The 27064-nt window shown below is 40.8% G+C and overlaps 1 protein-coding gene across 2 annotated transcripts; it reads left to right on the top strand.

Annotated features, from left to right (window-relative positions):
• Positions 1-4763: 4763 nt before the first annotated feature.
• Positions 4764-25757, top strand: NAB1 (NGFI-A binding protein 1 (EGR1 binding protein 1)). 2 transcript variants are annotated; one of them, XM_009334202.1, is made up of 7 exons: positions 4764-5592; positions 11221-11354; positions 12358-12409; positions 18028-18138; positions 20471-20612; positions 21795-21944; positions 23070-25757. In XM_009334202.1, exons 1-7 carry the CDS (start codon positions 4774-4776, stop codon positions 23159-23161), a joined length of 1500 nt encoding a protein of 499 aa, XP_009332477.1. In that variant the 5' UTR covers positions 4764-4773; the 3' UTR covers positions 23162-25757. The 2 variants fall into 2 exon arrangements, with proteins under 2 accessions (XP_009332477.1, XP_009332478.1); XM_009334203.1 differs by having other exon boundaries at positions 4774-5592; positions 21795-21920.
• Positions 25758-27064: the final 1307 nt, after the last annotated feature.

Here is a 27064-nt window from a genome sequence, read left to right as displayed (position 1 = left end):
CGGGTCCCGGCTGGGCACGCCGGGGCGCCAGGGTGGGACGCTCGCACCGAACGGGTGGGAATCGTGAAGTATTTGGGCTCTTCTTTTTATCCTTACGCGATTTTTTTTTTTTTTGCACGTTTCAAGTTTCTTACTAGTTGCAGCGAGATACGCATCTGTATTTGAATGTGAAACTCACTTAATAGGTTGTATTTTGGCACATCTCAGAGCTAGACAAGACTATTTAATTTGCTAAGTCTCGCTTCTGCAGCTACATGTAATTTTCTTCTCCTGCTAAAAGTCCTTTGGAAACACTGCAAAAATGTAATGAATATGCAAAGCAGCCAGCTCTCACATCCAAATCCGGTTTGTCTTCAGAGACTTTTCAAAACGCCCAAAGTGATCAAGATACATTATGAAATAATCACTTTTGCCTAAAATACAGGAATGCGATGTTTCGCACTTTCCCCTTGTGCGTATTCCTAATTTAATTGGTGACAGCTCAAATATAATTCACCTGAAATAAAAATCTCTAAAAATCAGTTAGGGTTGCTCAATTGCTCTTACTTCTAGTGCAACGAGCAGGAAAACTGCTAGTGAAGTCCTTGCCCCGTGCTTACCTCCCACAACTCCCGAGTTTTCCTTCTCCCAGTACTTCACCCACATCCACCGCCTGCTTACTGCAGCCGCGTATCTTCCTGCCACCTCTGGGAAGTGCGCAGCTTTGGACTCGGACCAGGCAGAATGGGAAGAAACGGGTGTTTCCCTGTGGTTTAAGATGTTGAGCTGGGCTGCTGCCACCGCCGGTTGTCTTGATAGAGGGAGCCGGTTGCAGGAGTAGGTTGTGATTCCTGCACTGATTGTTTACAAATATTTAGTAGTGTTGTGTGGCGTCTCTGTGGTTTTTGTTTTCCTTTTTCTCAGGAGTTATGTTTGTGGTCAGAGTTAAGGTGACATCCAGTGTTTGGAGAGGAGGGCATGGCGTGTGGGGTGATAGGCTGTGGATGTGAATGAGGTAATGTGGAAAATGAGAATGCATGGTTGTGGGTTGCAGAGGCTGAGTGAAAATCTAACTTGTGATTTCCTGGCTCTTCCGTGGCTATAACAGTATGCAACCTTGCATGTATTTTAAACAGCTTTTTCTGTTATGGGGAATTTCCTAGCTTCTTTGTTTGTTCTATATATGAAAAATGTAAAAGACAGCTGCTCTTCCCTGTGTGTTCCCACACTCCTTACTGGTATGGACGATGAGCAAAGAAGGGGGACAAGTAGCATCTCAGCTGCCATCGCTGTGTTCATTTATTCCTGCAGACCTTCTCATGCCAGCTTTGCGTTCCCGCCTTTTGCCGTAAAAGGGCTTGCAGTTGGCCATACCTGAGAAGGTGCTTGATTGCTCCTAAGGCAGCAGATCGTTCTGGTTAGCTTCTTAGGGTTTGCCAGCGGACGTTATGAGGCTGTTATCCTGAACCAGGTTTGTTTGGGATCACAGATTAGAAAGCCTAAGACTTACCGGGCAGGCTGTGGAAGAGGGGGAATGCACACGGTGCCCCAGGGTCTTACCCGAGGTGCTCTCCCTGGTGAGGAGCATGCACAAGACTCATGGCTGTGAGCTTGCCCCGTGTCTTCTTGTTGCATAACCTCTTCTCGTGCTCACCCTTTGCCCCAAAAGCACGGTCCCTGCTGCACTAAGAAATGAGAACAACGGTGGTGGAAAGCAATACTTTACGTCTCATAGATGTAATTTAAAGGTCACCTGAAAGATGTGTGGCACTGAGACTTGAGTGGGTGAGCTAAGGCTCTGCCATAGCTGGATAGGTAAGCAGAGACAGGCAGCAACAGCAATGCCGTGTGTCCTCTGGGTTAACGGTCTCTTCTGATTCCAGCAGTGCTGTGCTGCTTTCTCAGCAAACCTTGTTTGTTGCTTGTCCTCCTCCTAAGCCTCGTCTTACTCCTCCAGGTCAACTAGCTTACCTGCTTTCCTGGCTTTGTAGGCTCTGAGCTGAGCCGAACCAGTGGAGCGGACCGGTAATGTCTGGAAAAGGAGCGTAGCTGGCGGTGTGGTGAGGCTGTCTCGGAAAGGGGAGGGAGCCTTCCCCTTGTAAAAGTTTAGAAATGCTTGGGATGTCGTTGAGGTGAGTGCAGAAGGATCTCAGTTTAATGAAGGGAGAAAAGAGGTCAAAAAGTGGGGTGTTTGAAAATGTCTTCTCTGCAGAAATCGGCAGAAATCGGCGGCAATCTGAAATAGAAAATTTGTGTGGCCCTCTCAGGAGTTAGTGTACTAAATTTGGAAAACAGAATTGGTCTTTAAAGTACAAAACAAAGGGATTTCAGTGTTGCTTTAAATGCAGATCTCAACGCAGTCTGAACTGTGGACTTGCTACTGACGCCTCCATAGTACATATTAATCCAGTTTTACCTGTCATGAGGAGATTTGTTGGTTAGGAGCCTCTAGGTAAAGGCTGCTCGTGGACTGTTGCTGTTCTTCCAGCCTGTGGGCTGGAAAAATTAGCTCCATGCCCTGCCTGGAGCTCTTGGGCTGTGTGTAATTTCACTGCCACCGTCCTCCCAGGATTCAATTTAGCTCTCTGCACAAAGTCCATTTATGTAGATTTATGTAGATTTTGTGCTAAGATGGATGACTTTGAGAGCAAACGGGTGTTCTTGTAACAGTTATATAAGTTAATTTGTGGTCTTGATGGTAGAAAGTCAACATCATTTGAAATGGGAGGGTAGGAACAGTTTACTGAAATGCCACTAAACCATAAGCTGTTAGTTTTGTTTGTCTTGTCAAAGTTTGTATGGAATGGGAGGATTTTTCTAAGAACTTCTGTGAAGTAATGACAATTTTTAAAATACTGAATTATGTACCATTTAAAGGATTACCTTAAGTGATTTTCCTCATTTTCCTTGTGGCTGCTCACATCTTTGAGTGTGGACAGTACTTAATTGGTTTTCTGCAATTAACTATGATTTTTGAAAGCTAAACTGTATTTCTAAAATACGTAGCTCTTAAGTGTTTCCAGTTTCACCCTGCGTTCCAAAGTGTGCAGTTTATTAGCTCTTGAGCTCACCAGCAGCTCCTTGAGGTGGCTGCTCAGATCTAAATGGTTATTGCTGTCCATTCTGTTTTGGACAGAACTGACTATTGCCAGCATACAAAGAATGATATGTGCAGCTGGTGGTCTGGGTTTTTTGTATTTTTTGTTTTTGCCAGGGCTTTTCTTCCTGAAGAGATTGTTTGTAGGTATCCTGTTGGTGCCACATACATTTTTGTAAAGTTTCTGTTGGCCTCCTCATTTTATTTTTCTCCAGTAGAGTTTAATCAAAGTTTTGTAGCAAAAGCCTGATCTTTCAGATGCCTTCTGAATAGAAGTTGAGCTCCGTTTATTACATCTGCATATTTATTTTGAGTTACTGAAGAGAAAGCACATATTGTTTAAAAAAAAAAAAAAAGCAAAAGTGCATATTGTAAAAATAATTTCTGCCTTAGTTTTACTTTTGATTACCAGTCTCCCAGTGCCCCAAAGCATACATATATTCTTGCATCGGAGTTTTGGGGGAGGGGGGGTTGCATGTTATTAAAATAGTTTCTCCCCAGTGTGTGCAAATTGTTCTGTAAGTGCTGGTTTTTAGGTTACTACTGTGTGTTTTTTAAAGTGCAATGTGATAGTAGAGCCAGAGTAATGTTAGCAGACCAGCTCCATGTTTTAGTTCCGTTACTTTTCCAACCAACTATAAATTACATGCTTTAGACCATATTGATTGGTGGTTTAGCTTAATACAGTAATACTGGAAATTATCCGCTTGCAGTTGTGAAAGCCATTGTAGGGTGAAGAGGTGTGTGTGTGAGATCTTAGAATTCCCTGAAGAGTTTATTATTTACGGGATAACTGTGGATAACGGGTTTTATGAAGTTGAAACTTGTGCAAATGGTTTTTCTGCAGCCATAAGGGTAGAATACTGCTGCAATTTGTCTGTTGGGAGCCCTTAGGGCGCAATTGCTGTATTGCTGAATGGTATTTCGTGTCGTAAATATCAATGACATGCAGGCCTGTTAGCATATGGAAGGGGCAGGTGAATTCAAAATAACGTTTTTAAACTACATGTGTTGGAGTCCATCAGTATTTTTGCTTTGTCTGCGGATGTTGCTGCCATAATTAAGATCAGCAGAGCCATTAGATCCTTTTTATGTGAAATGGGAAAAACTGTAGAAGTACTTGGTTCTGAAACACCTTTTTACTGATCCAGGTTCATTAATCCTCTGGGGTTCTGTGAAACACTTTTCTCTTTGCTTTCCTTTTACGGGTCCTCCACACTGTTACGGGAGGAAATGGTTTGAGAATCAAGGAGAATCGAAACTGATGTGCTTTTTTTCTTCAGGGGATCAAGTATTCAGTAATTCTTCAGAGTGTTTTGTGATCATTTTGATCTGAAGATATCAAAGAGAGTCAAGTAGAAGCAGTGAGCAATATTGAATGACATTCTTGGGAACAAACATGAAGTGGGAATGCTGAAAACAAGCTGGCTTCATGTTTGAATCATCTTTTTTGTAGGTGCATCGCAACTATCTGCTGATTTGTTTTTTCACAAATGTTTCCATTAAGTTAGTAAAAAAATAAAGCTATCGCCCCTTTTTTCATTTCCATACGCGTTCTTATAATGAGAGAAAGAAATCTGTCCTCTGAGTTGACAGCCTTATGGAAGAATGGCCAGTGGAGGGAATGTGTCTGGATGTCGGTGTTCTGGTGCTCATCTTCTCTCTGTTTTTACTGTTTGCAGGTTCTGTCATCCGTGATGGCGTCAGCTCTACCTAGAACCCTTGGGGAATTGCAGCTGTATCGAATACTACAAAAAGCAAATCTCTTATTCTACTTTGATGCCTTCATTCAGCAGGGCGGCGATGATGTCCAGCAGCTCTGTGAAGCAGGTGAAGAGGAGTTTTTGGAGATAATGGCTCTGGTAGGCATGGCTAGCAAGCCGCTTCATGTCCGAAGGCTGCAGAAGGCTTTGAGGGACTGGGTCACAAACCCTGGTCTTTTTAACCAGCCTCTCACCTCCTTACCGGTCAGCAGCATTCCAATATATAAGCTGCCAGAAGGGTCTCCTGCGTGGCTGGGGATATCCTGCAGCAGTTACGAAAGGAACAGCAGCACCAGAGAGCCTCACCTGAAGATTCCAAAATGTGCTGCCACGACGTGTGTGCAAAGCGTGGGCGCAAGCAAATCCGATGTGGTGGGGAACTTATCACTGCAGAGCGGCAGTGAATCGAGACTCTGGCAAGGACACCACACCACAGAGAGTGAACATAGTCTTTCCCCAGCTGACCTTGGCTCTCCAGCTTCACCAAAGGAAAACAGTGAGACCCTGGATGCCGCTGCTGCTCTGTCAGTTGCTGAATGCGTAGAACGTATGGTTCCCTCCCTGCCCAAAAGTGACTCGAATGAAGTCAAGGAGTTACTGAAAACAAATAAGAAACTGGCAAAGATGATTGGTCACATCTTTGAGATGAGTGACGAGGACCCTCACAAAGAGGAGGAGATCAGGAAGTACAGTGCAATATATGGCAGATTTGACTCAAAAAGAAAGGATGGCAAGCATCTCACCCTCCACGAGGTAAAATACCTTGAGCAACAGTGGGCTTCCTCCCTTATTCCTACACCTTTTATGAGATGCTGATCACAGGGCACACTTTTTGTACAGGCACTTCTCACTGGGTGACGAGAGTTGTGTGTCTTACAGGAGCCATAGGCAGCCCTGCCCTGGGATAGAGATCTCGGGTGCAGTAGAAATACCCTTTCTTGGGTGGGTGCATGCGTGCATGCATGCACTGATGACTTCAACTTGGTGTCATCAGGCTGCTCGGTCACTGGTGTGGCCTGTCAGACAGAGGGTTTAAACAGTTCGGCACTGAAATAGCAAACCAGTGTTGCACTGAGCATGGCCCTTGGGATTCTAGGCATTCGGCACATTTTTAAAGCAGTCCTGTCTTGATATTCCCTTGCAGCTTTGAGAGTAGACTGGTTGTTTGGAAGATCAGTAACTAAAATCGCTTGTGCATGGCAACAGGATCACCTGGCTTGGTTACTACCCTCTGCTGTCTTCCCTCACCTCGAGAGCCTGCTCTGTAGCTTGTGCCCTTGAGGTAGAAAGGATTCTGCTGATCAGGTCTCTAAACCCAGTGGGGTGGGATTTTTTGTGTTTGAACTGGGATGAAGCTTAATTATACAACCTGTGGTGGTTTTTGGGCACAGTGGTCTTAAGCCGGTCAAGTGAAGTGCAGACTACGTGAGGAGGAGGGGAATGGACCGTCTCCAGTATTGATGGGTAGCTGTAATTTGAAGGTTTGTCCTTTAATACCTGCGCAGCATCTGTTCCCTCTTGTCTTTAAAAGTCCATGCGGGCCTCCTTCTCTTCTCTTCTGGCATTCTTGAGGCTCACACTGCGTATGTTGTAACGCAATAGGTGTGTCTGTGTGGGGGATAGTTTCCTAGTGCCAAAGTACAGTACAAGAGGAGAACAAACATTAATTCAAAGCGGTGCCAGAACGCTGTTGATATGAATGCTGCATCAGCATTTTCACAGTTAACAGTGATTGCAAAATTTCAGTTGGATTTAAAATTTGGCACGTAAGGCTTAGCTCCCAAAAGGAAAGGCAATGTTTATGTTACAGGAGTGCCAGAAAAACTCTACTGGCTTTAGCCTTTTTTCGCTTCAAGGCGAAGTTTTGTAGGTGTGTGATCCATAACGTAAGACTAGGTTCTCTTTATGCTTCTGAGTAGAACGGCAGAAGGAAACAAGGTGTATTTCTTTACATTTTTGTTTATATATTTACATTTATAAGGCAACTGCGCATCACCAGCAGTGACTTCACTAGGGCTTTTACTACAGACTGGGGAGACGCTTCCAAGGGAACTTGTCAGTAGTCAGCCGCATTTCTACCACACAGTTCTAGTTGTGCAGCTTTCACTTATGTGCTTTGTGGCTTTATGGTGAACGCTTATAATCTATGAATTCATCCAGTGTGCAAGAACAGATCTCATCTTACTCCCCTGACCTTGCGGAAGCCTCTCCCATAACAGAACAAGTTGCATATGAGATGGAGGCAGGATTTGAAAGGATTAATTGTGTGGATGCCCTGTGTACGTTGCTGCAGAGTCAGGATTCAGAGAAAGGGGGTTCTCCCCACCTGAGGATGGAGGCAGCCAAGGTGTACAACGTGTGCAGCTGCACACTTTTGCAATCTTTCTCTGGGGTAGCGGCTGCAGAAAATACTTTGAAATCTGGGCAGACTTCTGGTAGGATAATTTCCTGACATCCAGCAGTGTAATGGGAGGTGGGCACCGGGGGCAGCTTTTGTGTCAGGCGTGTGGTAGGCTCAGGAGTGGCTCTACGAAGCTGGAGGAGTGAATAGTGAGGTGGTAGTTTGAAGGAGCAGGGTAGCAAAGAACTGGAAGAAAGGATGACTGCTCTGCCTCGTTAATTTCTTTTTTAGTACTGCACTACAGATCTTTACTACATCGTTGTAAAACTGTGTTTAAAAATGGAATGAGAGCATGGTTTGGCTTTAGGAAATATTTCTATCGCTATTATGATTAAGGGCACAAGATCAAAGGAGTATGTGGTTGACTTATGCCTCACTTACGCATGTGGGGCCTCGCTGAACTTGATGGGAACTGCACACATGCAAGCAAGAAGAATTTGCTCATAATTGGTTTACTGTTTGCTTAAAGAGGCCGGATTTCACAAAATTTTGTCTTGAACAGTTTTCTCTCCATTTCCATTTTAAAGCAGAAAATACACAAATAGTAGCGATGAGACCATTTTTTTGTTTAAAATCTGCTAAACCAGAGTTTGCCTTTTGTAAACTCAACTTCAATGGATTTTTGTTTTTGATGGCTTAAACAATTTGCTGCTCAGAAGGAAGGACCTTAAACAACCAGGGAGGTAAGTTTCTGCTTGTCCAGGGACTGTTTCTGCACGTGTTAATACATTCCTAGGCTGTCATTCTGCCTCACAGTTCAAGGTTTCTCCTTACAGCTGGCAATGAACAGCTGAATAAACTTCACTATGAATTTAAAAAACTTAAGTAGTGGTTAGCTGCTTAATGTAAAGATCAGAGTATCTCTGGCTTCTCAAGCAGAGTGGAGTTGCATGCAAATTAAACTCACACTTGGCGGAATTATTAGTGGTGAATTAGTGAGAATATTCTCTGTTTCAGTATGAACACTGGAGTGTCTCAGAGGGCTTGAGCAGCCATTAGATGTCAGTGAGAGCTGTAGACACTGAGCTGGTTTGGAAGCGTGTGCTGTTGGTAGGATTATCTGCATAAGGCACTGATCTAGCATAAAATCTGATGCAGAATCTTTCAAAGATGTTCCAAAACTAATAAACATTCTGTCCTTAATCCATCCCATTGTCTCAGTATTACACAGCTTTTCAGGCATGGAGAGCACTTTATGTTTAAAGTTGGACTGGAGGAGGGATGAGTACGAGGCACGTTCTTGAACTTGGTGACCCGTGCCTGTTTGAGTCAGATTTGTAATTTGCGTGTTAATATTTCAGTGCTTGTCTAGGTACCTATAAAACTGAAAAAAGTCCTGTTTAATAGTGTGAGAAACAGAAATAAGAAATGCAAGTAATAAATTTTGTCTAGCTCGGTCTCTTCCTTTTCTTTTGCTGACTCACCAAAACAGTAGGGCTTGGTGTTTAATTATGTGTTTTTTAGTGGGGGAATCTATGAACCCCTTCAGATGGGAATATACCCATCCCTCTCCGTAAAGGGTTATGTGTTGTTCCATATCATTAAGGCTTCCAGCAAACAGAATCTTTATTTTTAGACATGCAACACTTTCTATCTGCAGTATTATGCCTCCTGAAAAGGCAGGAAGCCATGATGCACTTCAATTCAGTAGGTCTGGATGTGACCTGAAAGAAGAAACCAGGAAAAACAAACGAACAAACATTTGGCTTTTCTCATATATTAGGATAAACAGCTTTTGCTTACAACTATCCAGAGCATTTTCAGTCATTTCAGCTCTTTGCAACCTTTCAACACTTTACTGAGGGATAAAAAACATCTTGAATTAGTCTGTAAGCATTAGCCATGTTATTCATCCTCTGCAAAGTAATAGCTATCACTGTTACAGAAATTAATGCCTGCTTTGGATGGTAATTCTTTTCATCAGTGCTGTATTAATCTTTTATTTTTGGATCTTTTTTTTTCCCCTGTGTTTTTTTCTGAAAAGATAGACATTGTAGAACAACTGTTCCTGTCTAAGGAGTAATAGTTTGTTATTTTAGTACATTGTATTGTAGGAACATAGTAACCTAGAGATGTTTCACAGATTAAACCTAAGATTTTTTTTTGTCTGTACAGAGACTAAAGGATCAGGCATCATATCTAGTTCACCTGTTAAAGACATGTTTGTACTCTGATTAGCATTCAGGTATCGCAGGACGTATCGCAGGCTTTTATGCTAAACACGGGAAAAAATGCTTATGAAATATTAGGAACAGCAGTTCTGTGTGAGGTTTTACTAGAAATACTGCATACTGCATCTCTTAGCAGGCCGCTGAGAGAATCTCAGCTCTTCTGATACGTGTGTTTTGTTTTTTCACCCTCCCTGGAGAACAAGTGTTGCATTAGGCAAAATATATTTTGTCTAATTTGGATGACATCAAGCACGGGGAAGCACAGCATGGTTGTGTGTTGTTCATGTCTTACGACAGCTTCCATCCTTCAGGGATGGAGTGTGTGGTGTTTTGGGTGAGTTGTTGGCCTCTGATTTAATTGACAAGTAGCGTTCTGCAGCGTGGTAGACAGTGGGGTAAAGGAGCGAGTTTCTTAGCCTTCTCCCAAGAGACACCATTTAACTGCAGACCTGCTTGGTCTGTCCTCAGCTTCACCTTCTGTCTGCTTCTGTGAAAAGCACTTCTTGCATGAGCAGTGTGTTTGGTGTCTGAGGTCATGTGTGTGGTCCTGCCCATCCTCAGCCACATAGCCCTGTGCGCTGAACTGCGGCTGTTCTTTGCACTGCCAGATCAAGGGTTGGGGATGGCACGTCTCAATCAGTCATGAATATGCTGACTGTGCTGTGGAAAACCTAGCTGCTTTGTAATATTCACTAGCCTGAGACAGATACAGAACATACTGTTGACAGTAGCAGCAAAGCAGCTGTGCTCATTTGCGAGAAGCCAAGCCCATTCAAAGCAGCTTAATTTCTAGAAACAGAGTGAAGAGTTGTGGGCACTTTGGAAAAAACACCTGTAGTATTCTGTGGGCCTCTTGCTGTTACGTCTCATTACACGTGCTGACTGTTCTTCAGCTGAGGAAGAAGTGAAAATGTCTCTTCAGCCCCTGCTTACTGTGGAAGGAGCAGGGAATCTCCTCTCCAGCATCTCAGTTTCAGTGTCTCTCGTTGCGTTAATAATTTTGTTGTTTGTCCATACTGTTGACCACAGGCTTTTCAGACAGCAGTGTAGTTAAGCTGGTATAATTCATGACAGTATCGCCACTTCCTATAGGCTTTTGAAGAGCATTGCGAAACCGTGTTGAGCCTTAACTTAAGGCGCTTTTTTTTCCCCTCTTTATGAAACTATTGCCAGCAGCAGAGGCACTGGAAATGTGTCCCGGCAGGCTCAGGAAAACATCCTTGAAACAAGTTACATTTGATTCATGTCTGAAGATAGCCTTCGCAAACATGAGGGTGAGAAACGTAGCTAAAAAAAGTTTAATCGTTTCTTAAACCATCACCTTCAACAGAATTTATGCTGTATTCACCAGGGAAAGCCATCTGTACCCACACTGTCAGGTTTTTTTTCTTTTTTTTTTTTTCCCCAAGTCCTGGGCATATTGCATTTATAAAAATAGTATTCCCTGTAAACCAGGCTTTGGGAGCCAAACACTGTGAATGTTCAGAGCTACTGTTTTATACTGAGATTTAATTAATGCTGAGATGAGGCACAAGCAGCGCATATTGAGAGAGTCTTACAATAATGTTTTACTTTAAAGGACGTTAAATGCACCAACTACATTTACATCTTTTCTCTTCCTAGAGGCTTACCTGGCTTAGTAAGGGTATAAATAAACTGAAGAAACCCTCCAGGGTTTAGTACACAATTATAGGTAATTTTACTTGCAATTGAAATTTTTTATTATTTCAGAAGAACAGGTACTTTTACAAGCACAATGGGTGAAAGTATGAAAAATCATGAATCCCTGTTTTTGTGTTTAATTTCCAGCTAACAGTTAATGAAGCAGCCGCTCAGCTGTGTGTAAAAGATAACGCGTTGTTGACCAGGAGAGATGAACTCTTCGCACTAGCTCGGCAAATCTCTCGAGAAGTTACATACAAGTATACTTACAGGACCACCAAGTAAGGTTTTAATTAACTCGAAGGACCTTTACTTTCAGGGAACTAATCAGTCTGATAGCATTTATTTTGAACCACTAGAGACACTTTCTTCTTGCTCTTTAGCTAGCAAAGTGCTCTTCTGAGGAGGGTAGGAAAATGCTATTTAAGTCGTGAAGCTTTCAAACTGCTAAGATTTAGCTATCTTGAATTACCTTTTTATTTGCTCTCTAGTTTTCCAGGTTTTGTGATGATAGTGCTCATTAAGAGGCATCTGAGAGGCTGGCATTTCAAGTATTTGAGGCATTTGTCTATTTCAAGGTTAATGTAAATAGGCAGAGTGCCCAAACCTGCTTAATGTATCTATTATTTTTTTTCGATATACAGATTTGGCTTGTTAGTTTCCATGGAATGAAAAAGATAAGGTCATAGGGAGTGGCTTACAAACTTGCTTTAAAGGAACTGAAGCTGAATCTTAATTTCAGTTGTTACTGTTCTGTTAAATGAACTGCTGTTATGAAACAATAACAAAGGCTTAGCAGCTTTTAAATGCAATTAAAACTTTAGAATTAATAAATAGGATTGAAAGTCTTGATACTTTCTATATATTGTTTTTAAATGTTAAGTCCCTCATGTGTAATGCAATATCCTTTCAAAATACATTTTCTTACACTTTGTATGGTTTTCCTTTGCTCCCCTGTCTTCCATAGTGATTAATGTAAATACACATCCGTTCTGGGTAAGCAATGGCAAAAGCATTTCTGTAATGCTCTGTGCTCAGGTAGCTTTCCTTTCCGTTCAGAAGAAGAGTGCATGAGTCTCTCGACACGTTTGAAAACAACACAAGGCGCTTGTATTCCTCTATACTTGGAATAATTCACTTCAAGTGAATTGGAGGCTTTTTCTGTGCATCTCACTTGTTCTTGCCTGATTTTTTTTTTTCCCTCCTTGACTGTTTTTCATTATTATTTCTGATGGTCAGGGTTAACATGCTGTTTACTGATAGAGTATGTGTCTTCTCTTCTAGATCTAAATGTGGAGAAAGGGATGAGCTGTCACCAAAGAGAATCAAGATAGAGGTACAGTATTGTGACTCCTGTATTTTGACCTACGCATGCTAAAATTCACTTTTGTTTTGAAGGGATCTGTTTTAAGGAAAATTGTCAGAAAAATATTTGACAGTTGATGGGTGTGAGAGAGAAAGGAGAGGGGGAGAATATCACCACTGTCTCTGCAAATGTAAATGTTTGATGGAGAAACTTGTAGGAGCAGGGGTAAAGAGTAGGATTTGCCTAATGGCAAAGTTACTCTCAGTGTTTTGCACTCTGAGCGAGTAGGAGGGGGAGGAATGGACTGACTGACTTCCTGTGGTGGGATAAGTTCAAGTGCTATAGGAAATGTCTTCCCATAAGGCCTCCTGCTTTTAAGTCAGTGTGAGGTGGGGTTTGCTTAATTCACTTGAGTCAGCTTTTGATCATGTCCAGAATTCAGAGTTCTGGATAAGGATTGATGGCTGAATACTAGCCATCTCTGACTATGCTATAAATTACAAAACTGATCATATTGAAAAGTCAAAAGCTAACTAAAAGCTGTATATGTCAACACAAATGGTTGTGCCTGTAGATATTAATTTACAGGTTTTTTGTAATTAGTTTTGTGTAAAAAGCACATGTATACATGGCTAATGTATACACCTGCACAAGATGTTGCTTAGGGAGATGCTGGGAGTTTCTTGTTAGGAGCGCCGGAGCAACATGTATGTAGTTTACCTTTTTATTCAGTTACCACTGCTGGAAAATAAATTTGAGGCCTTTTATAAAGTCACTTTTAATGAACAAAAAAAAAAAATCTTAAGTATGTATACCTGTATACATCATAAGAATAGCAGATCTTCCTTTCTAATTTATTTTTTAAACAAATCACTGTTTCACTGTTACGTGAGTATCTAATTCATCCTTAGTGTTGTGGGTTTTTTATTGTACTGTCTACTCATTAGAACGTAAGCTAGGCCTGAGCTAGATTTGTATGTGACACAGGTATGTGATATATTCTTTAACTGTAGAGGAAAGTTGCAGCATATCCTGGAATGCATTTCTCATATGTAACTCATTCTGTGATAAATGATGCACTGAATGTAAGGCTTTCATTTTTTTCAGTAGTGAGATGCTTTGTTACCTGTACAAAGGCTTTTCCTGTGAGGCAAACCCTGGTGAGAGCAGTTAGATTTGAAAAGGCAGTTATGAATAGGTATAGAGGAGTTAATCTTTACTTATTGATTTATTAAGTTCCATCAGTCTGTGTACAGTTGTAGTTTGAGTTTATATAATACAAAATATACATGTGCATTGAGGATTTACTGGTAGCTTTGATGGTAAGTCAGTAACGTCATTTACATGTGTTAGGATTTGCTTTGACCTGCGCTTGTTCTTCGATCCACAAAAAAGAGCAGGGAAAAGCTGCATTAAATGATTTTATCCACCTTCACCATTATCTGCCTTGATTAACACGTTGCAGGTTGGTTGCTTGAGCCTCCCCTCTTTTGTCTAGTCTAGTCCTAATTTATAAAAGCTGGTGGGGAGCTGCTGCTCCTCTGCTTGAAATAGTATTTCACTGACTATTACATTTCAGCATTAGGAAGTTTTTCCTTCATTCGGTAATAATAGATGATGAGCAAGTATCTAAAATGACACACTGCAAGGGAGGTGCTTTTTTCCACAGGATCTTCATTGAAAGAAAAAGTAAAATTAAAATCCTGAAAAATACAGGCTGAAACTTTAGGTTTTTTGGAGAGCAGGAAATTTGGAGAGCCTTAGGGGGATGTGCATTCTCTTATGTTCTGCATGGTGAAATCTTAAAAGTCTGGAAGGACTGTTTTCTCTAGACACTTTCTAGTTCAGTAATTCTCAGAAAGAATGTTTACTTGGTTTTCTTTTTATCTAAAATTAACCAGTCACATTTTAAAATGCTTGTGAAAATTTCATGTCCTAACTGTACAAATGACTATTTCAGGAGTAGGACTTTTTCCAAAATAAGAAATTGAAAATTAAACTAAATGAAATAATCTTTCCTTTGATAGCATAGCATTATTAATTATGAAATGACCAGTGTTGTTATCAGCATAAATGTCTTTTTTCTTACAAGTTTGGGAGTCTTCTAAGGAGTAAACCATTACTTCAGTGCATTATAATTCTGAGGTACACTGTAAATCATGGACTTTTCTTCAAAGAAATTAAAAAAAGATGCAGTATTACACAGTAGATCACTTTTACATGTGGTGTTTTGGGTTCTTGGGGCTTGCATTTTGCTAAAAAAAAAACAAGGTCCTTTTTTTAGTAGTATGGGGACTTGGGGGGGGTGGTTTGTTTTTAGAAAGGTGGAGGTAAAAATGAAAATGCTAGCAAATGCTGCAGATTCTTCCTTCTGTTCTGGATAAGAATTGCTTATCCTGTTTTTAAAGTTGTAATTCTTCACTGTGGCTCTATTAGCTCAGTATCATGCTAATATCATGCAGAGGATCTGAACATGGGTGATTTTTTTTGTTGTCGTTGTAACTAGCTCTGCCTTTTTTTTTTCTTTTTTTTTCTTTTTTGGTAAAGGTCATTTTGCCTTTCTGTTTTAAGGCTGAACTCTCTATTTTCATTATTCACCATTCCTTTACCCGTTAGTCATTAATGTCTCCGCAAAGCGTGGTCTAAAATACTAGTGCTTGAATTTGGAAAGACTTCACACCCTGTTTGCATAGTGTAAAAGATTACTTAAAAAAAAAAAAAAGATGAGTTAATTTTCTGAAATACAACAACACTTAAAACAACCCCCAGAGAGACTCTGTAGGTCATCCTTGAGCAGAGCTAGCAGAGCTGTGTGTGCAAGCTGCAACATTGCCGGGTTACAGCCACCATTGTAAATTTATCCTCTTCATGAATATGAAACTTGCACAAGCATTACAAAGAAACAATATGCCATGAATTACATCAAATTACCTGTAAAAGCCTTTCTCTTCCCCTTCGAGCTCTCCCCCTCTTATTCGTAGAGTGGGTGGACGAGCTGTGGGAGTGAAGTGTAGAGAGGAGAAGGGAAAAAAATTCCAGGCAAATGACAGACTAAAGGTGTGGAGGGAATGAAAAACGGAATGGAGTGAATTGGGATTTGGAAGTAGACTATAAAAAAGGGGTTGTAGTTCCTAAATCTGCTCTGGACAAAGAGCTGGACAGGCGAATAGGGATGGAAACGGTGCATCCTCCTGCAGAGCAAGGATCTCTCCTGCATAGGTGTTGTGGGGTGGGGGCACCCCTTATTTTTGTCATCTTCTGTGACTCAGTACCAGCACTGCTCAAAGCGATGAGCTGTTGTGGCACCAGCTTAGAAAGCAAAACAAGTCACAGGTATATCATGCAGAAGTCACGGAGGGAGGGGCTACTCATCGCTGCTGCTTTGCGTTGGGGTTGATGAGGTTCCCCTTCAGAGTCAGTGCAAACAGCCAAGACAGCAAAGAAAGAGAGTTTTAAAAATATTCTTGCTGTGTGTGGTATAAAGGAATTGTTCTGTGTGTCAGTGTCTCCATTCAGCTGAACGAGAGGGTTGGGGAGAGCTTGCAAAAGCTAATTTCACAAAGCTCAGTGGGAGTCAGGGGGCACAGGCAGGAAGACCTGAGCGGAGGCTGTGAGGAAGCGTCTTCCCTTGGTGCTGGTATGGGTGGAGGGAGAGGAGAGAAAAGGCCCGCCCCACCATTGCTGAGAAGGTTGAAAAGAAAACCAGTCGAAGTGTGGGATTTGTGTTTTTTTCACAAAAACGGCAAAAGCAGTAGAAGCTACTGTTTTCATAGGAAAAATGTCATTAGAGGGAGCAAAAAAGCACATGTGGGACTGAGAACATCTGCTGCATGAAGCTGCTTGAAAAACAACTGAGCAGCAGCATGGCAAAACAAAAATGCTGCACTGCTTGCAGCAGGCCCTCCTGACCACAGAGGGAAAAGGAACCGCCAGGCAAATGTGGTGCAGAGCAGGTTATCACCTGGCCCAGCCTACTCCTCATCAGCCCTTACTGACGGGGCCGCAAGGAGAACAGCCAGCGGTGGGGAAGGGCTCCGGGAAGGTGATCCAGAACTGCATCGTCATCCGAGAGTTATCCGCATGACTGACGGGTGACAGTCAATGGCAACAGGCAGCTGGCCACACTTTCAGGAAGCAGCCTTTGGTTTTGTATTGGCAAGTGATGACAGATACGTTATAAAGAGCCGTGTTACCTGTTTTGTTGCAAAAATAGGATCCTGAGTGATAGGTTTTTGTGTATTCAGTTTCTCATCTTCCTACACATAATCATTCTCCTCTCCCAAACAAATTCAGGTCTAACTATGAAAATGGTCAGTGCTCATGGAAATGTGCTGCAAAGCCTTTGTTTCTAGAGGATGAGGTTTTGTGGCAATTTACCTAGTTGTGAAATTTTGCATACCTATCATGTTTATTTTTTCCCTGAGGGAGTATGTTGGGTGGATAAAAGCAATATGCAGTGTTCAGACAGGTGTTTTTTTTTCCCTGAGCATAAAGAATAGCTTTATTGGCATTGCGTTGCACTGGGGGTCTGGCCACCTGACGTGGGTCTGACCACTGCTCTGCAGGTCAGTGGGCAGCCTGCCAACAGCATGGACCTTGTAGTCCTTCCCCTGTGGTTTCTCTGAAAGATCACTTTTCTTGTTCTTCGGCTGTAACCCCTTTGTCCAGCTATTGTCAAAAATATTATTGTTTACATGCATGTGCCTCTAGAATCCACAAGGAAAATATACCTAATTTGGCGTACTTTTGATACTTGGGTCTATGAATCCTCAGTGACGGATGTCACTGTTTCCAGGTTTGGGTCTGTCTTAAGATCTCTAGCTTCCTCTCACATTTTAAGTCACCTATACTGTGCTTTTGTAAACATTTCTGGATGTTCCTCTATTTTACATGAGCTTTCCTTTTATAATGCCAAGCAGGATAAATTTCTCATCTTGAACCTTTGCTTCGATGATTAATTTATTCGAATGGAGTCTGGCAGGCTTTCACAGGAACTGTATCTGCTTTATTGGTACATATGCAAGCTGCAAAAGAGATTTGCATGTCATAAGCATTTGAGACTGAAAGAATTACTGAATCATGATTTCCCATATAATATAAAGTCTTTGCTACCCTACTTTTAAAATGGAGATATTTCGTTTTGATACTAGTGTAGGTTCTGTGTGAAATACGTTGAATTTCAGGAGGCTTTGCTCAGTTTCTCAAGGTTAATATATTCAGCTGCTGTGCCTTATTCTTGACTACATATAAACTTGATTTCTTAAGAATCTCCAAAGCTGCTGTACGTAATGAGTGACAGAAACCATAGGCCTAGATCTGCCTGGCAAGGCTGAATATAAACTAGTTTAATGTCAGTGACAACAGTAGTCTGGATTCACCTGAAACTGTGAGAAATGAGATAGGATTGTCTGTGTATGCCATTTTAGATATATAGCAGTTGTTGTAGAGGGGCCGTGTGTGTTTTATGCACAAACTTAAATGAAGTGGATAGCACGAACATGTAAATTGCGGTCCAGAATTTTCACAGAAATTCAGGAATGTGTGGTTTTGGTTTTGTTTTTTTTCTTTTCTTTTGAGTATACAGAGAGGATGAAGAAAAATCAATAATATGTCCCTCTTGGTGTTTGGTTTCTTCTTATGCTCAATAGGATGGTTATCCTGATTTCCAGGACACAGTCCAGACGCTCTATCAGCACGACCAAATGCCACTTGCTTTGGCTAAAGGAACCAGTGAAGACTCAACAGCTCTTAATTCCCAGGTAAACCAACTACACTACACTGTGAATAATACAGGCCATCTCTTTGTACGTTGATTTTGAAGTATTGTTTTGATGACTAAAGTAATTACTGTCAATTTTCAAAGGCTACCTAGCTTAGCTGTGATTGCATCACTCTTAATTTGGGTTTACCTTCTGAAACTGTTCTGACACGGTGCTACAGCTTTACCCTTGTTAGTTTGAAGGAGGTAATATATAGTGTAGTAGGCTTGAAAATACGTGATTGCCTGTTAGGAGCAAGTAGAGTACTATCAGTACAGTATGTGCTGTGTTACTTGCGTTATTAGCTATAAATGGAAAGTTCAAGTTACTGCGTCTAGAGGAATAGAGTAGGCGATTTTGGAGTCTTCAGTTCTGACATGTCTTGTAAGAATAAAGGCCAATATATTTAGGAAATAGTGAACCTCTGGATCCGAGAGGATAAATTGCCTTTCTAAGTAACGTCTAGCCTGGTGAAAGTGCAGTGTTTTTGAGTATCCGGAAGCTTTTTATAAATGAAGACAGGTTTCCGATTCTTTCTTTGTCTTTTCTGTAGTGTATCCCAGCCTTGAGGCAAAATACGCATCTCCTACTGCCAGTTGTTGCCAAGGAGGGATTTCATGCTAAGTTGCAACAAATTTATTTTGTATAGCTGGTTTGGGCAAATGTAATCACCGAATTTTCACGTAAGATTACATTTAGGAGTTACACTCCTGTTTTCTGAGACTAGATGTGTTACCCTGTCTTTTACCTTCTTCCATTGCAAAGTAGCGTACAGTCATACAAATCTCTTCATTGTGATACATCAAAAAGCAATTATGCTACATGTTCTGATGTCACATAGTAGTTAAATGAACCTGATTTTTGCAAGCTTATTTTCATTTTGTATATGCTTTGAAGTTTTCATTGGTCACTGCTACATAACAATGGACCAGAGATTTATTTTAAGCTTAAATGTATCTGCAACTCTACAGGTTTTTCTGTGGTGATCAGAAGCATCATTGCAGTTTAAAATTCTGGTTTTATCCCAATTAAATAACAAAGATGGCATGAGTGAGAAATGTTTTAGTCTTTTTAAACATTATTTTACAGTTCAAAAGTTGTAACAGGAGTGACTGAATAGCAGATTAAAGCACACTTGAAAGATAACTATTTGAAAATAGTTTCTTTTTTTACCTACCTCCCAAGACCAAGCTTGCGCTATCAGGGTTCTTCTGCAGAACCTGATGAGCTCTAAGCCAGAGTAAGTAAATAGCGGTCACGTCGTTACTCTGCTGTCAGGGTCATCACTATGCTGGAGAAGCTCAGATTTTGCTGGTTTGTTATGCTGTCATTGTATTTGTAAATTGTTGAACTGTGTTAAGTAAGCAGACTTTCATGGGAAGTCAGGGCTTTCATCGTCTCCCAAGAAAAGTTAAGTGCTCTACAATTAATAGGCCTCTGTACTAGTTGAAACAATTATGGCATTACCTGAAAGAGAAATGAATTTTTTCCTATCAATTGTAGATGTTAAATTTGTACGCTTTCTGTTCTTATGTTCATTGTGGCTCTTCTAAATCAACTTTCTTGACTTGTGATTTTCTTTTTATTTTTGCAAGATGCTTATTTACATTCTCAAGAACAAGATTATATTGAAAGTTAGAATTCTCTTGGCATTAAAGTCAATGACAAACATTCAGACGCCATTTCCTCCCACGTTGCACTGCATTGTTTAGTTTCACTCTCTAGAGGTGTATAGGTCTTGTTCTTCTTCTAGACAGACATTTCACACCTTTATCCCCCACAAACATACTGTCATCCTACACTTTCAGAATGGCAGATTTTTAAGCTTGTGTAGTGCTGTTTCCTAAAATAAAGATTCCAAGATGTCTGGTGAAATCTTGGCATAAGTTTTTAGCAGATGTTGCCATTGCTCTTGGAATACTTTGTGAAGACATATATTTGAACAGAGCAAACTGGATAATTAAGACATGATTTTTTGCTTTTCTTGAGATTCTCTTCACGTAACCTGCAGTCCTAAAGTGCAGAAAGTGATTTTTGTGTGTTTTCGAAGCACGGAATTTAACATTGCATTTCTGTGTGGATGAGCTACAGCAGCTTGCATTTTAAGTATTCTTGAGTGACTCAGATGTACAGTTTGAAAATCTTTATGGGTGCAAAAGTATTTTGTTTGCTTGATAGTTTTGAAGAAACTGTAAAGCACACATCTGTACATATGAGTCAACAAAAACCTTTATCTAGGCTGTTAGTCTTATCATCTGATATTGTTTTTTCCCTGTGTTTTGACTCGCTTATATATGTATATATAGAGAAAATTTTTTTGCTTTATTTGCAGTCGGAAAAGGTGATGGCAAAACAGATGGAGTTTCTTTGCAACCAGGCTGCATTAGAGAGACGTCTTTCCACAGGGTGTTACAGACAAAACTCAGAAGAGCACAGCCCCAATGGCATGTCATTAGATAATGCTGATGGACAAGGTATGGTAGCTTCCAGGCACGGCGTTGCTGCCAGCAAATACATTGGATGTTATGCAACCTTTGTCAGTGGTGTTCTTTATCTGGTATAGAACACTGAGCACTGAATGGACAAGACAAGATCTCTGCCCTGAAGTGCTTACAGTCTAACTAATGCAATCAGATGTACAGGCAGATTCTGCTCTGTTACTCTAATGTATCTAGGCAAACTGCTTTCCATATGGATAATGTGGGGAGGGAAGAAGGTAGAGTGCACTGCTATTATTGAGGGCAGAACTTGGCTCTAGCTTCAACCTAAGTTTTGAAAATAGAGCAGAATGTTGCATTTCATTTGTGTTCTTGCTTTGTGGAAATTGAAAATAAAGCAGATAATGTAGTTGGTACTCCCTTTTGTTTACCTGTTTGTGCAGTCTAGGAACAAAACCTGAGGAGCTGGCTATGTAAATTACTTAGAACTAAGCAGATTCTAATGATGTTCTTAGTAGCTTGTTATTCTTCAAAAAGCTTACAGTTTTGTGGTTATCTCTTTGATTTACCAACTGGCTATTCCTTAGCTTGAATTAATTTTAGGAGTGTTTGTTTTGTTCGAGCGCTTTCTGTTTGGATTTCTTTTTTTACTGTTGTGAAATGAGACAAAATGTTATAAACACAAGAAATGCAACCAGAAGTTCTTGTATCTGTTTTTTTAAAAGCTAGTTTGTTTAAGGGCGGGAAGAGAAGCAGTAGAGGGAGAAACTAGGGGAATCAGTATAAGTAAGCATTAAAACATAGGTTTTCATTTGTGTGTATTGGTCAAGCAATGTGGTAGACAAGTATACAGGACGAATTAGGTGTGTGGATCCAGCTCTTCTTGATAGTGCAGGCTTCTTTATACCATTTATCCATTGTGCAGTGGGAGCAGGAATTTTTAGGATCTCAAAGGCTTTTTTGAGCAGAATAAGAGATTTTTTTTTTTTTTTTTTATGGCTGAGTGTCCCTTTCTAGCAGTGCCTGTGGAATAGTCTGCAAAGCAGCATATTTACATAGGCCTTGTTTTGCTAGAAATCTTCCCTGAAGAATTCCCTGAGCAGCTGGAATTTAGGATGCACTTTTGCTGATAGAATTAGTACGTCTTTAAGTCTCCACCTGTTTTTTAATACTGCTTTACTTTTAATGCATCAATGTTTCACTGTGAACAACTTCCAGGTGAAAGACCGCTGAATCTCCGAATGTCAAATCTGCCAAGTAGACAGTTGCAGCACATTTCACTTGATGGAGAGCAGCATGTTGGAAAACCTCTGTGCAGTGATTTGATCCGGCTTTACCCCAGTGGTGAGGCAAAGTCCCAGTCCTCGGGTTAGTCCTGTCCCTTGTAAATTACCCACCATTTCTTACAAAGCCTGCGATGAGTTTACTAATACATCATGTCTCTGAGTGAAGAAGCTAGTAGCTCAGCCTGGCATGCTTTATGTGTAACCTCTTAATCAAGGCTTTGGACAAAACTTCAAGGGGAGTGTTACTTGCTAATCCACAATCAGATTGAATATTATATGGGAAAACCTTAGAGGATGCAATAACTAGGTTCCATTAGGCAAGTTCTGGCATGTGTCTGTCTTCAGAGAGCGGTATTGACCCAAACTACTGCTGTTCAATACTTACGTTGCTGTCATTGTAATGCAGTTGGATTGTAACATGACTTCGTTCTGTATAAAGGAATCAGACGTTTTATTAAAAGACTTTTTATTCTGATTTATAAGGACCTAGCACTGTTTCTGTACTGTGAACCAAATAATGCAGGAAGTCTTTTGAACTGGGTTTCCTATTTGCTGACTTCTGCTCACTGGCAAACTTGTCATTTACCTCTGGCATTGCGAGAAACTCATTCTAAGTTTGATAGAAGTCAGCAAAAATCCTTTGTGAAATCTATATGGGTGGTTTCAGTTTAATACTCGGCACACTGAGATTAAGCCAGGAATTCTTGAGACTCTCGCAAGTTTAGGAATAATAATAAAATCCCACCTGAGTTTGGAAGATGCAATGGGAGAGAGGTTATTTGAAAGACAAGATGCAAAGTAGTTGTTTTGAAGACTGAGCAGAATCTTGCATCTTCCACTTTGGTGTATTGCAATCTTAGCTCACCTTTTTTGCAGTGTGTCCCAATCGCAGTGATAATTCACTTAGTGAAATCTCTAGTTGGGGATTTTTACCAGTTCCCTTTCAAAATGCAAGTGCAGAGTGCATCTCTGCTAAGCCCTGCTCCCGGAGAGAACTGGAGTAAATCTGTGGTGATTACTCTGTCATTGCAATGTATCTGAGGTGGTTCTAACCCAGCTGGGTTAAAGCCCGGCAGGAGGAGGCAGGGCTTAACTGTTAGTATCCATATGGTTCATGGACCTTTTTCTTGAATTAAGAACAGAATACATTTGTTTCCAAGCAGCGGTTTTAACATCTTTCTTTTTTTTCTTTCTTTTCTTAATGCAGAAGGCCTTGGTATTTTAAAGGATTTTCCTCATTCGGCTTTTAACAACATAGAAAGGAAAGTCATAAAAACAGAACCTGAAGACACAAGATAGTCATTCTGCTCTGGAAAACGGTGTCATAGTAAAGAATGAAACTTCACAAGAGAAAAAAAAACCAGCCTTAATAACCAGTGTTGCCTCATTCAAATAAGAGATTTCAATAGCCAAAGCCTAAGAACTGGTACAGTAATCTGTGGAAACAGGAAAGCAAGAGACACTGCAAACTAAAACAGTAATACAGGTGGAGAAACATTCCTGTAAAAGTGGTTTTATAACGTGGGAAGATTCACAAATTAATATTGCGGGTCTTCATTATTTAAGAATGTATTATGTATTTGTATAACTTATCAAAGTAAATCTAGATGTCGGGACGTGTATTGAGTCCAGTAGATGTGGCTACAGTTCATTTTACTTGAAATTTCAATGTCTACTTTAAGTGTACCTAGCGTAGATATGGTTGTTAAACATTTGAATTAAAAATCCTTGGAGAATTAGGAATGCGAACCTCGTGACACAATTAACAGCAAGTTTGCAACAATATTTGTAGAAAAAAGGAAAATGCATAAAATATTTCATGGTTTAAAATGTTATGTGGATATAGCATTTGATAGACCTAGACCCTGATTCTGTATTATAGCAGACGTACTTGACACTTAACTATCGTTACATCACTTTCAATGGTTTCAGCAGCCTTTATGTAACACACTTACAGCATAATACCTACCTACAGTTCAGGAGTGTAGAGAATGCCGGTTAGAGTATGGAACAGTCCATATGACTGGCTCCCATTTCCTTGGGAAAAACTATGGTTTGATATACTGTGCAATTACTAAAACCTCATTTGGTTAGGAAACCCAAGAGACCAAGTAGCATGGACAGGGCTGCAAAAATTGTGATTCAGACCATTATAACTTTTTGGACTTCTCTGTGGATCTTTAAAAAAAAAAAAAAAGCATCCTAAGTGTGGCAAAGATGAAATATGATGCAGGATTTATGCATCGGTGTAAAAGGTTGCACTTGATATCCAGAAACCATAAGATCTTTTGGAGGAGAGAGACAAGGAGTTACATCTTCAGCATGTGACTCCTTATTAAGTGCTGTCCAGCCCACATGATTCTATGAATATACCGTATACTGCATACAGTATGCCAATACGTTTCTTTATGTATGTGATTAATTAACATCTGTATTCTTTATTTATTTGACAGTTTTTATTTTTTGTACATTTTCACTTTTGCGGATGTCATTTTATCTAAGGAGAAATAGTCGGCATATAACTTTGGAATTTACCATGGTGTGTTTGTGTGCATCCATCTTCCCTCTGCGCAACTCCCTCAATAAGAGTTGCTCTCCTGCAGTCAAAGTAGTTATATGCCTCAGTTTCTGGATACAGTTTTTGCCTACGATGTGTTCTGGAGGGGAAAGGGAGGGCTGAGGAAAGTAAGTTACCATGCCAGTGGGTAAATTTCCATATTCAGGTGTGCACTTCATGTCTGCAGTTTGCTCTGTGTCATAGATGTGTATTAACGATTCAGTCGCAGTCTATGTTGTACTGAAACGGTCAGCAAAATGTGAGCTGAAATGTCTACACTGCAGTCTCTTATCACTGTAAACGTATCCAATTATTTTATCACTTTTGATTTGTGGAACAAAGCTTTATAGTAGAAACACCAGTAAACAACTTTTTATACTATTAAAATGTTTGTTTTTTAAAAAAATGTTTCTTGAACTGTATGGTACTGTTTCACTTACTGAAGTATCTTACTTTAAGCAATGGAGTTCGCAGCTTTGCTGTTAGAAATAAGAGATTGAATGTGTAGTTATATTTCCTCTTTCCTGTTGTGTGAGCTAGTAATACGGATAAGATATTTCTTCAGTTTGTAACGTTAGCCAGTGCCCTGGTTAGTATCTGAGTAGCTTTCATGAGACATGTATGGAACTTGTTAAAGGACAGCTTAAGGTTTGAACTGTACAGCTTGAGTGATAGACGGTACCAAGCAACAAGACTTTAGAGATGCAGGAAGTGTTCTGTTCTTTCAACATCTGGCACGATCAAAAGCTGTGCGTGGATCACAGAAGAAGCTCTTAAGCTTGCTGGTCTCTTCGGTTAAAGTGAGAGGAAGGAAAAAGAACTTGCTAAGCAGCACGCTGTTTCAGTTGAGTCCAGAATTTATTTTGTAAACACTAATGTATTAAATTTGCTATAAATTAAAGTATATAACAGTTATATTTTTGAGTTGTAAATACAGTACTTTGTGTCACGACCAGTTGGTTATCTCTAGAATGATATTTCAGTTTATAGTCCAACAGGCCATTTCAGTCTCAATAAGCTGGAAGCAATTTTTTTTACTGGTTTGCAGCTGTATGACGTTTTTTTAACCTGGGGGGGGAGGTGGGAGGTACATTCCGAGATTGCACATACATTTGGTAATAGCAAATATTCAAGCATTGGTCTTCCCATGACAAAGGTCTTGGTGGACTGCAACTTGGCTAGCCCCTGGAGTCGCAGGTGAAGGCTCGCCCTCATCTACTCTTGAAGGGTTGCTAGATTCAGGGTACTCTGGATCAAAGGCCAGCCCTGCAAATGTTGCCTGTTCTTATTCACATGTTTATATTGTTGCTTACAAAATAAAATTCACCGTGAGAACTCTTTAGTTTCCCCAGGGTTTTTCCTTTTTTTTTTTTTTTTTTTTTAATTGTGTTTTCTAAAAGGAGATGTTAATTTTCTGGGGATAGGGGAGGAGGGAGCAGCTTGAGCTGCAGCTCTCACTGGAGGAAGCCTTTTCCTGCTCTTGTGGTTGAATCCTCATTTATGGGTGGCCTTGTTACCTTGTTACGGTGCACGGCCTGCGGGGCTTTAATGGGCCAAGGCAAAGAGGGAGGAATTAAAACCCAGGAAAGGTCTGCAGCCTGGCAGTCTCACTTCATGCCCTTTCCACCTCCTGCACTCTTGCTTTTGTGTGTGCTTATATTTGCACAAGAATGCAGACAAAGCGGATCTGCTGGGAGGTGGTACTAGGCAGTTGTAAGTGGCCTTTGGGAATTCTGGAGACAAAGCATCGCTGCCCAGCCCTATGGCTGCCCTCAACAGTTGTCTTGGTGATCCACCGTGTTTCAACTCACTTTCTAAATGGCAGCCCACATCTCAATAGTCAAGTGCTGAAGTATGGCTGGAGGACAGAAACAGAATGGGAGATGGGGTATAAAAAGGGAAGAGAAACAGACCAGGGAGCAAAAATATCAAAGAGAAGCTGGGGGGGGAACCCCACCACAAACCTTCCAAAACATCCAGGTTGCTGAGCTGGCACAGAAGTCAGGTGTGATTCAAAGCAGAGGGGAGAATCCACTCAGCCTGATGGGGTCGGAGTAGGGTGCAATCCCCCGCCTCCTCCCAGCCCAGAGGAGATTAAATGTGGGAAGTCGGAACCAATGGCTTAACGTTTGCTGGTTTTTGTCTGCACTTCCAGTGTGATCTTGCCCTATTCTGGCAGAGGAAATAGGAGGAGGAAGGAAGGAGCTAGGCACCGTTGTCTTGAAGATGCAAGGATGGGACAGAATATGCCACAAGTTAGTTATTGATCTTCCAGGCTGCACGCAAGAATAATTGGGAAAACGTACGGTTGGTTTTTTTTTAAACTTGATCTGGGCTGAGCAGTGACTGACTGAAGTTCAATAAAGCCACAGTGATGCTGGACAGGCATGGTCCTGCTAGGGCCCACAGGCTTGCGTCAGGCCCACCAGATTCCGTGTCTCATCAAGGTGCTGTGAAGCTTAATGCTGCGAGGTCCCCCCGTTGGAAAGCACTGTTGGATTGAACAGCTGTTACAGAAGGGTCATTAATGTTAATTTGAAATTTCAGGAGGTGCCTGTTTCTCATGCAGCAAAAAAGCCTTGTTGTTGTCTAAATTTTTATTGCTGGCTACCTGCCTGAAGCTCCTGTGCCTTTTTCTAAATAAG

This window comes from Pygoscelis adeliae, unplaced genomic scaffold (genome assembly GCF_000699105.1).
Source record: "Pygoscelis adeliae isolate BGI_AS28 unplaced genomic scaffold, ASM69910v1 Scaffold251, whole genome shotgun sequence".
Classification (NCBI taxonomy): domain Eukaryota; kingdom Metazoa; phylum Chordata; class Aves; order Sphenisciformes; family Spheniscidae; genus Pygoscelis; species Pygoscelis adeliae.
This window is presented reverse-complemented; position numbering and strand designations above follow the sequence as displayed.

Coding starts and splice junctions, on each gene's coding strand:
- NAB1 (XM_009334202.1), top strand. CDS start 4,774: ATGGCGTCAGCTCTACCTAGAACCCTTGGGGAATTGCAGCTGTATCGA. Junction 5,593..11,220: donor AGCATCTCACCCTCCACGAG/GTAAAATACCTT, acceptor TTTAATTTCCAG/CTAACAGTTAATGAAGCAGC. Junction 12,410..18,027: donor CAAAGAGAATCAAGATAGAG/GTACAGTATTGT, acceptor TATGCTCAATAG/GATGGTTATCCTGATTTCCA.